Source organism: Colletotrichum siamense (genome assembly GCF_013390195.1).
Source record: "Colletotrichum siamense strain Cg363 chromosome Unknown KSG_Cg363_contig10, whole genome shotgun sequence".
Lineage (NCBI taxonomy): Eukaryota > Fungi > Ascomycota > Sordariomycetes > Glomerellales > Glomerellaceae > Colletotrichum > Colletotrichum siamense.
In genome coordinates, this window is record NW_023501023.1 from 489,807 (window position 1) to 501,284 (window position 11,478).

Consider the following 11,478-nt stretch of genomic DNA (forward strand, 5'->3'; position numbering starts at 1 on the left):
AGTTGTCTCTGTACGAGCCAATAATTGGCATGCATGCGTTGGACCGATAATCGATTGTGCTGGTACTACTGGCGATGCAGCTGAGGCCATCGCAGATCAGCTTACGTTGTATTACGAACAACTGTTCTCGCCAATAGGCTCCGTCGTTTTAGGTGTTTGAAATGTGGCTGTGAGGTTTTTCTAAGTCATACACGCGCAATGTACTTCCGGAGAAATGCTGTCACACACACGGCGCATTTATCCGATTGATCACTTGGGCACTTGAGCTGAAGCTTACGCCCAGTGTGACAAGTCAGAAAGCCAGGAATTACACAGTCATCAACCGCGCGGGATGAGCACAATCTCTATCCGTGTTTGGACGTCAATCATTTACGATCAACATCGGAAGCAGTGTGTGTACTTGTATGCAAAAGAACGACGGCTCGTTCACGGCTCGGCCCGCCGCCTTCGCCCGGCGCAAATGTTCTTGAGCCGCGCGGGAGGGCCATCCTACCCCACTTCGGCGCCGCAACGACTCCATAGCCGGTAATAATTCCGGATTGGATCGGGGACGTGACTGTATTTACCGCGCGGCATACCCCACTCGTGGCCACGGCAGATCACTCAGTGGCCAGCAATTCCTGCCGTGCTACCATCCCTCGTCACTTTCAAGAACCTGTGTAGGTATGAACGGTCCGAATGGCTCTGCTGGAAGTAATTGCCATGGCATGACTACCGCGCGCTCATCGATCAGACTCGGGTATCCTTAGCCTGCCGTATTCTGGATTGGTTCGTGTTATGAAATATTTAAGACGATGGCTTAGACCTTGGTTTTGTGATATTCTTCTCTGCACAGCATACTTACATGTCTTCTTCAACTGAACCTTTTGCATCTGCATCAACATGTCAATCGTCGCGGTTATTGGGGCCACCGGTGCTCAAGGAGGCTCGGTCGTCAACCAGCTCCTTCAAGACCCAAAGTGGAAGGTCCGAGGAATAACAAGGAATGCGAATAGTGCAAAAGCCAAAAGCCTGGCAGATAAGGTACGTATAAACGTATTTCAGGATGAATTTCTGTCTCATCATGTCTTTCAGGGGGTCGAGGTCGTAACCGCCGATGTCAACGACGAGTCTAGCCTGGCCAAAGCCTTCGAAGGAGCAGCAGCAGCTTTCGTTGTGACGACTTATTGGGAGTCCGTTCCAACCTTGGGCCGTGATGGAGCAGGCCTGGAGGAGCTCGAACAGCTGAAGAACCTCGCCAGGGCTGCTTCACAGTCAACCACTCTCAACCACTACGTCATTAGCAGCTTGCCCCATGCAGACAAAGCCTCCAACGGGAGGCTGAAGGTCCCTCACCTTGACTACAAGCAACAGGCCATAGACTGGATGATCGAGAACACTCCTGAGTTGTGGTCGAAGACAACAGAGTTCTGGCTGGGTTGGTACACCTCGAACCTGGCTTTTTTGCCAACGATGAGATTCACTCCAATTGTACGTTGAGAGATAACCATGATTTGTCTAAGCACATGACATCACTGACCAGATTCGTCTTCAAAGCCAATGTCTGCAGGGTATGCGTTCATCGTTCCGTCGTCCCCGTCCGGCATACTCCCCATCTCTGGCGACGCCCAGAACAACTCCGGTATTGTCGTTCGCGGAATCCTGGAAGCTGGTGCAAAAGCCTACGGGAAGGTTGCAGTCTGTGTCACGGATTACAAGCCCATGGCCCAGTTGGTAGACGTATTCGAAAAGGTTACCGGCAAGCCTGCGGTGTATTTTGAGATATCCGACAGCGACATGGCCAAAATCTGGGGAGACTTTGGTGCGGAGCTAGCGGCTCAGTTGAGGTTCAGCGAGAAGTTTCCTGATTGGAATTCGCTGGCCTCTGGGAGAATCATTTCACTGGAGGAGCTTGGTGTTCAGGGCAAGTTGATCAACTTCGAGCAGGCGCTGACGGCGTTGAAGGATCAGATCGTTTAAAGTTGGGAATGTTAGCAACAATTGGATATCGCAAAAGACTCTGAGCTCGAGAGTATTGCTTAGCCTCTTCAGTGACATGATTCCAGCTTTTTACAGATGACTAGATATCCGTGGAACTAAAGGGCTTAACCCAAAGGATTCATGCTATTGACACTATATTTATGAGAATTCACTCTGAAACAATAATTCGTAGATTTCCCTCATATTCAATGCTATTGTTCTAGTCCCTTCGTGACTCTTATTCATGTCTACGAGCTTTTCTCGTGGGAAACCTTGGTCATAGTATGAATTATCACCATAAACCCAGCATGGACCCCTAATACTAAGGTACTCGCAAATTTTTGACCCATGAGCTGAGGTCATTCGAACGCGTCGATCCAATCGGTTCATATTTCACTAGATCATTAATCATAAAACAAAACAAACACTAACGACGCGGTGTACCTACAAAGTGAGATCGTTCCATCAGTCTACTCTTACTCTAACTCAGCTGGCGTTGAGGATGCCTGCTTGCTTCGACCATCGCACACGTCGTCTATCTCTATTCGTGGCTAAAGTGTAACGTCAACGTCACCAAACAGCCGGTGCCCAGAGAGGCAACTCTTTCGGCGGCACAGACAACTCATCCCAAACTCTTCACCTCAGCAATGCAGCGACGCCCGCATTTCATCAAGGCGTGGGTTTACGCGCTGGCCAGTGCCAACCACGATGTTTGCCATTACGCCCGCTCGCCCACCTCATCAGCAGGGCCAACCGTTACACAGAAAACGTCTCCCAAATACGAGAGACGCATTCCCTCGACCCGGCGTGTTGGGTCAGGAACTCCCACTGTGGAAGTTACCTCGACCGGTTCTCGCGCGTAGCGGGCGATGTCTATCGTCACACCCGGCACTCACTGCGCCGAGCTGATTCGTCGCGGTACCACTTTTGAAAGGTCTTGGCCGTCACCAACGACAGGTCGCGAGATGATGTCGGAGGGGGTTGTATGGTGCTACGCCGTTGAGATGCCTTGGTGTGTGGATCTTTTCTCTTCTCTTTTGGAGGTGGTTGCGTGTTTGCTAATTGTGCTATGCACCCCGGCCGGTGGGGGCGCAAACTAGAGGAACGTGATGGTCGCTGATATCTGAGGGATTCAGCAGCTCTGGGCGGTGACATCGACATGACAGCTCGTGAGGTTCTATGTTTGGGACGGAGTAGTCCGTCTTGAATGGCAGTATTTCTTGGTTTCAAATCCTTGTTTACTAGCCTCGCTACCAGAATTCGGACATTGTTGAATGACGGTGAGGTAACTTGACAACTGACCGGTGACATCTTGAGCGAACTGGATATGAAAGCCAAGGCTGTGAGATTCTATTGTGGTCTCGGAAATAACCAGCCTGGTGGTGTTTCCTACCGATGTGGAGGGATGTGCATCCGTTCGGGATCTCGGCGTCAGTCTAGAAAGGTTCCAACAGCCTGGGTAAGGGCTATTGGCTGTTGGAGGATTGGAGAGATATGCACGAGGCTCGGAGGATATTTCGTGGCTAGCCTTCTCGAGATATGACCACGATCGATACAGATAGGCTGAGTTGATATCATCTCCTGACCATTCGTCCGTCACCAGGCCGTTCTGTTGACATTCAAGCCACCACACCTCGCAAGGCAATGTCGATCATAACCTGGTATTCAAGATATGCCGTAGAACATGCTGGACAAGACCTTTTGCGAACCTAATTTTGAGTCCTGAATCAGCCTTCGGCAACGAAAATAGCCTGCCGGAGAAATGCCAATGAACCGGTTCGTGTTGCCTCCTCATGCCGTGTAGCAGGAACCCAGAGGCCCGGAAAATGGCAAATCTCGATAGGTCAACCACGATATCACCTAGATTGCTCGTCTTAACCCCTTGACATATCACACAGAGTCGGATCAGTAGTGGACGACTCGCAAGGATTCAATGTGATGAGGTGGATATTTGAAGGATTGTAATTCGCTTGTTGGACCCTTTCGGTGAAGTTCGCCTGGTTTACACCAACGACTTTGATAATGGAACATGGGTTTTGGCGATGGGGCCCATCGGAGGCGGGCACGAGGGCCGAACCTTCAGATCGCCAGATTGGCTTTTCTGACCACGAAACTGCCCAGCTAAGTTCCTCTTTCCTCCCCTCCACCCGGAGCCTTGCGGAGATGTCTCCTCGTTGAGAAGGTGCTGCCGTCAAGGCTGGCTGCTACTCGGGTTCCCTCGATTGGCAATTTCAGCCGTCGCCGTTCGGTTCCAGACAACGTGGGCGTGAAGAGCCGTTCTGCAGAGGTGTTTGGTGCGACCGCGTCGGCAGGTGCAGACTATGCAAACCTGACAAACATGTATGCACGTGGGCAGGCTTTTGTCACGTTCCACGACGTGTTATCATAAAACGCATCGAATCATAATCGAGCTGATGCGCCATAACGCGGGATGTCCCAGACTTCTGGGACCGTTCTCTGCACCTGTGTGCGTGAATACGGATGCACAATGTAATGACATAAAGTCACGCCAGATATCCTGGAGACAAGCAAACACGCATTACCTTCTGAATGAAGTGGCCAATCCAACATCACCAATACCGCCAATGATGCAACTTGCAGCGTGGAGGTGCATCATGTACTGATACATGCTCGGCGCCCGACAGGATATGCCCCTGTTTACCTCAATGAGACGACCATTCCAACTGCATCTCCAACACTCGTTAGAAGCCCAATTGAGGCCGTTGCAGTAGTCATGCCGCTTGTCACATGGGCTTCACGCCATGCACCCCAGCGCAAAGGATCTTGGGGATGACTCCGACGCACTGATCTTTGATGCCCCGGGAGATTTGGCGTTCCCTCTCCCCAATAACTCGAAACCTCGGTCAAGAAGTGGATACCACCGCCGGTTGCTTTTGGTCAGTCGGTGAGGAACCCTCGCAGGCAAATAGACGAATCACTGGACACGTGCTGAACGACTACGACTTTTCCAGTCCGGCTCAGTGTATTGGCGTGCCAATTCAATAACAACACAGACGTCCTGCCTGACGGCGAAGATGGGATAAGAAAGTGTTCCGTTTCCTGACGAATGGACATGTTGCGTTGCGGGGGTCCGACGCGCCATTCGAACAAAGCCAAAATTCTGCCTGTGAATAGAGTCGGTGCCATGGAACTTCGACGGCCTTGCAATAAAGTCAGATTCGCATGTCATGTCACTCAGGTAAGGCTTACGTTGATATCAGCGGCAGTCATATCAAACGCGTAAACAACACTGCCGTTTTTTTTTTCACGGTTTCCTGCCGGTAGGACCTCGTGGCAACGGCGATACTGAACGAAGATCATGGCCCAGATCCCATCAGCGCCCACCGACGGCGCACTGTGGATAACGTGGCAAGCGAAAACGAAATGATGATGCTCCCAGCGGTCGAGCAAACGTGGATTTGGGCTTGCAGACCGGCCGGCAACCCCGTCTGGCTCAATCTCGAACATTGGCGCATGGACAATGCGAAGGAAACCATTGTGTCGAAGATCCAGAAGGGGCCCCTTTGTTTTCACGTCCTCGGGGGTGGTTTGAAGGAGGTCGATGGTGTCAAGTCTATTGCTGAATATGCCACGCAATGACCGCCAGACTGCCCAAACTTTGGAGAGCCCTGTCGTTGGCTCGTCACATGAGTGATGGCATCTGCGAGACTTGTGCGGCGTGGCAGGTTTTCGTTGCATTCGGAGCGGCGAGAGCTGAGTGCCCCTGTAGAGGGCAGCAGGATCAGCATATTGGGCAGGGACTGAGCGGGGCTCGTTGGAGGGTTTGAGTCGCATCACCGTGTTTGTTGACCCTCCTGACAGCTGCAAGACATCGATTTAAGGCATACAAGGTGCCTATTCCGTGTTAACAGCCAGGGGCTGAGGAGGTCATGGCGGTATGGCGATGAAGGCATTTGTCAAAAGGGCCCCCGTAGTGGCCAGAGCCACGTCTGCCGTCTGCAAGGAACAATGCGCTTGGGCGTCAACTTGTTCGAAATGAGGTGGCAACGGAGCGGCATTCGTCCCTGTAGAGAATTTCGAGTCGCAGTGGGTGGGTTTTGCATGCAATCCACCAGCCCCTGTGTTGATGAGGACCTGGGAGGAGCATTTTCGGTGCCGGGCCGTCGTCGTGTTCTGCAGAATAGAGTTTGACACATTGCTATTCATGGGTTGCGTGCGTGTCCATTGAGCCCCTCAGTGCCGAGATGCGAAGGGGATTGACATCTCAGTAAGGATGGAGACCGTATTGCAGAGATGAGGAGGAGCGTTGAGAGATTACGGCGAGATAGTCGATGGAGATGCACGAGTGATGCGCGAGAATTGCTGCGAGCGACGGTGGTTGCTTGCTTGCTTCTTCCTAGTTGCATACGTCTCTTTTCTTCATAGACCGGACCTGCCTGAGTGTTCATGAAGCAGGAGTTACCGCTAAATCAGGATACGCGGTTCCTGCCCCTCGAGATAGGGATTGAGAACGAACGCCGTACTGCGTACAGTACGTCATATTCTGAGGCCCTAACGTTATATTTTAACGAAGTATATAACCTAACGTAATATTAACTATAGATCTAAGCTAAAAAGGGCACTTTATAGCGCTTAAACCCCTATTTATTCCACCTACTTATTAAAATAAAATAAAACTAACTTATTAACTTCCTCTTACTATAGAGCACTTTCTTCTAAGTTTTTTAGTATAGCTATAAACCTTCTAAATACTTATTAGTTAATATAGATAAACACTAACTTATTAGTATATTTAGGGGTTAATCTATTATAAAACTAGTTATAGATAAAGTTTTATATTAAAAAAGATCTCTTAGAGGGTACTAAATTAGTAATTATACTAAATAGATATAAAGTAACTTTTACTAGCTTAAAACTTATAAAAAAAGCTATTTATTATACCTTAAAAAGCTTATAATTAGGATCCTAAAAGTTACTTATTAACTTAAAAATAGGATAGCTATACTAAGATTAATAAGTAAGATATTTATAGTAAATATTAAGCTCCTTATTAAGTATTATAAACCCTTAGATAAAAGCTTTAATATAGCTAATAATAATAATAATAAGTATAGTATCTTAAATAGTAAAGAAATCTAATACCTATATAGCCTAGTTAATATTATATAACTACTATACTTAGTATTTATAATAAATTTTATAGAGTTAAAGCTAAATACTATTTTTAGTAAGAAGTAAGTATATTTTATTTACTTTAAAGGTAATCTATTTACTCTAAATACCTTACTAGTAAGGGATAACCTTACTAAAGTAAGTATAATTAGCTTTAAAGAGGTATTAAGCTTCTATAATTAGCTAAAGTAGAGCGTAAAGGGTTTCTAAGTTATACTAAAATTTATATTTTTTTATAATTATAATACTATTAGTAATTATTAATAGAAATTCACTAGTAATAATAAGTATATAAAGCTTTTTATAGTAGTAATATAAAGTAAACTTACTTTAAATAAAAGACTTAAAAGTAGTAACTTAGCTTCTCTATTAAATAATATATCTATAATAAAAATAAGTTAGTAGAAGTTAGTAATAAGAGAAGTAAAATATATATAATAAGTAAAGCCCTCTATTTACTATATTTATCTTCTTAGTAAATATAAAACTTTATAAATTATAGCTTAGAAGTATAAAAACTAATAATAATATACTATATATCCTTAAAAGTGCTATTAAAATAAAGTAGTTAGAAGATATTACTAATAAGTAATTAGAGACTATAAGTATTATAGAGTATATTAAAAGTATTAAAGTAGAGGTTAGTAATTAGATCTTTATAGTAAGCTTATATAGTTTTATAAATATTAGTTATAAAGCTATTAATTTATTAAAATTCTAATTTATTAAAATGTTAGCTATAAGTAAAATACTTAAGTTTAATAAAAAGAAGGTTAACTATATCCCTTATAATATACTAAATTTCACCTATATCCTAGGTATATTAATAAAAAGTAATACTATTAAGTACTTAAATATATATATTAATAACTTTATTACTAGTAATATTATTAGAGCTATTAAAAATCATATTAAAGTAGGTATAGTTATTAATATACTATTATATTTAGTATTTTATATCCTTATAGACCTTATTAAGTAAGTAAGTATAGAAAAGGAAAGTAGTTAGTAATATCTAGCTAGATATATAGAGCTTAAAGAGAGTAATTATAGTAAGGTTATTAAAGTAAGTAAAAAGCTTATTATTATAGTAAATAGAAAGAGCTATATAGTACTTAAAATTATCTCTATAGCTAGTAATTACCTCTTAAAAGCTAAAAAATTACTAAATTAGAAATATATATAGAGAAGTAGTTTAATAAAACGTATAGACTTTAAAGTACTACTAGAGGTATATATTTATACTTATAAAGGTCTTTTTATAATACTTATATTATAATTAAGGAGTTTTAAAGTAGGAATTATAAAGTAGAAGCTAAAATTAGGCATAAAGTTTATAATTTTTCACTATTACTACTAGTAGTACTTTTAGTAATAATATAATAGCGTTAACTTTAGTACTTTAGAGGTATATTAGAGCTATAGCGTTAAGGAGACTACTAATAAAGTCAGAGAGGATTAATTATTAATCTAAGCTAACACTTACTATATTAGGTTAGTATACTTCCTAATTAGGTTAGCGTATAAAACTTATTATTTATAGTTTTCGAGGGTGTGAGTATAGTACGTTGTATTCCAGCGAAAATACGTATTTTCTCGAACCCTACCTCGAGAAGCTGACCGCCGTCAAAGGGAAGAGCGCGGAATCTCTGAGGCCCTCCCAATTTCCCTCCCACATTCATCCTCGTCCTCCCAGGCCGCGTCACGCCTCACCGCCCATTGCGTCTTCGAAGAACAATGCCGTTGATCAGCATGCATCTATGCTCCCTTGACGACTCAGGACTCGCATCAAGCATCAAGCATCGTCAATGGTCCACGTACCGCGAGCTGAAATCTTTTCGAACCGCCCGGGCTGAAAAAAAGTCGCCCCCCTCGCAGGCCCCTGGGCACGAGACAACAGCAATTAGACTCCCCTGTCACCGCCAACGGTCGTTGATCTTCAGGCCTTGTCAGCTGTACCAAGACCACCGTGCGCCTGTAAGACGTTTAAATCCTTCCGGACGCGAATCCCTGCCATCCCTGTCGAGGGGGCCGAAGACTCGACCTTGGACACCGCCTGTGGTCCTTGATGGAGAGCGTTGCCCGCCCGTGGGAAAGGTCGGTGTCCGTCAGACGGCAACTGGGTCGCTCAGCCGTCGAAAGGGCCTTGCCGTCGCATCACGGGACCAATGCAACGATCTTCAACCGTCAGAGAGCGTCATCTGCAGCCACAACAAGGGTCTCAATGCGCATCTTGCACCACATAGCGGAGCTGGGGCCATTGACAAGACTTTCGGTTGACACCCTCAGTCAGGTGATGGAAGATCGCGGGGTTCAGCCAACGGCGTATCGTCGTACAGCAGCTTTAGTGCTTCGCCGTTGCAGAGCCTCCGCGAAGACGACCGTATCACGTCGAGAGGCCGATACACAGGAAGCACACTGGTCCATTTCCCACCAAACGCAGCTTGCCAGACAGCTTTGGTTCACCAGCGGGCGCAAAGATGAGTTGCTTTGGCTTGAGCCAGCGAATCGCTCAAAAAGGCTTTACCCACCATTACGGTTGAACGCAACATCACTCGTCGATACCATGCTCGCGCCCTTAAGCAAATATCAAGGACGGAAACGTTGGACCAAACTTCATTGACGGTTGTCAAACCTCTACCTAGCGCTACGTCGCCACCCCCATCATCTCCCGAGGCAGGATTCCATTTGCCAAAATTACAGGCAGTCAGACCCATCGCTGAAGACATGAGGCTCGGTGAGCTTTCGTTGTGGAGAGTGCCCACAATCTGTCAGTGAGACGGGCCGTGCAAGGTTACAGAGGGCAGACCCGTTGATGAAAGGCCCTCGGAGGACATGCCGTGCAAAGCAGGTCGGCAATAGCCCTGAGGCTCACAGACACCGCTGTCACGGAATGGAAACAACGCACTTGGCTCCAAAAGTGTCGCATGCCAGGGAGCTTCACGCCGACATGGCAACCGGTGAGGAAGGCCCCGCTGCCGAAAGGGGATGCGATGCCGAGGCGTTGACCGACCGGCCAGACCGCTAACACCAGCTGCTTGGTGATGGTGTGGTGCTTTGCTGAAAGGCCTGGCGATGACAGTCGCAAACTTCGCACTGCTTCGCTTGCTGCCCTCGCCAAGGAGATATCGGATAATTCACGCCGTAGGGCTCGCGTCGGTTGGCCACTGTGGACCTGGGGTTCGGATACATTACACAGTTGGGGAAGCTCGGCACGATGATGTGATGATGAACGGCCGAACGACCAATATGAAAAACTCGTTGGCATTCATGCCACCAGTACCCGCGTCATTGACGAAGCCTTGTCATTGGAGCGGTCTGCAATAAGTTTGCTCACCACCGGGTTTCGCATTGGTTGCAGCAAGCCGGATGTCAAATTCGTGGTTTCGAAGCTCCGCACCGGTCAATCAAACAGACCAGGTGAGGGGAAGCCCTGGACGTTCTCTGAGTGGCAGAGGGGAAGCTTGCTCGTTGCATGTACAGGCTGCATCTTTTGGCCTTGATGGCGCAGCCAAAGTCAATCAGGTGATGGCGAGCTCGAAGGCGACTTCCAATGGCTGTTGAATTTGGCGCAACCACCAAGTTCTTGCCGGCACTGGGGGGGCCCGAAACCAAGCAATCCGAGTTCGCATTTTGTCATTCATGGTCCTTATCACAGTCGTCCGACGACATGAAGCACACGACATCCCGCATCTAAGACGCACTACTTGCCCGCCGGCTATCTATCTATCTTATCTCAGCCATTATCTTCAGCAGCCGGGCGCCTCCAGAGAAGCTCAATTCCCCCTGGGGTTCACCCTTCGAGAAGGTGACAGGAATAATGGGAACGGCAGATAAGCAGGCAGTAGATCTGTTAGGGGATATGAGATGTGACAAATAACGGGGAGATGGGGGGCCGATGCGACGCTTCAATTTCTGAGAAACTGAGGCCCTTCCCTTACGCCCATCTGAGCAGCGAGCGCAAAGTCGCGCCGGCCGAGGCTCACGGGCAACCGGACTAAAAGCTAGAAGCTCGTCTTCAATGTGAGCAGCAGACTTTCTGACCGCAGCTTGCGACATTGAAGCTTTGCGAGTTCTGACGAGGAGATGACAGGTCGACCACTGGCAGTAGTGGACAGGACCCCTGGTGTCTTCGTCTTACTTTACGCTGACTGTCGTTATGTGGGAGGCGGCAACCAACTGTCAGGCTCCGATGAATGGGCCATAGCTTCACGCAGCCGGAACAGGGACATGCTTTGGCAACTCGGGAGTTAACATTGGGCGCAGTCTCACCCGGTGCAAGCCGAGCTTCAATCGACTTCAGAGGTAACCTCGAAGCCCAGGCCATCTCGCGATGCTACCTGGAAGCGTATGCGTCGAAGCCAAATTTGCCAATGTTTCTGTGCA

At 46.9% G+C, this 11,478-nt stretch overlaps 1 protein-coding gene across 1 annotated transcript; it reads left to right on the forward strand.

Moving 5' to 3' along the window:
- Positions 1-882: 882 nt before the first annotated feature.
- Positions 883-1,959, forward strand: NMRAL1-3 (NmrA-like family domain-containing protein 1; the record flags this gene model as incomplete). The annotated part of the gene is made up of 3 exons (XM_036645894.1): positions 883-1,023; positions 1,075-1,470; positions 1,537-1,959. 3 exons carry the CDS (start codon positions 883-885, stop codon positions 1,957-1,959), a joined length of 960 nt encoding a protein of 319 aa, XP_036488999.1.
- Positions 1,960-11,478: the final 9,519 nt, after the last annotated feature.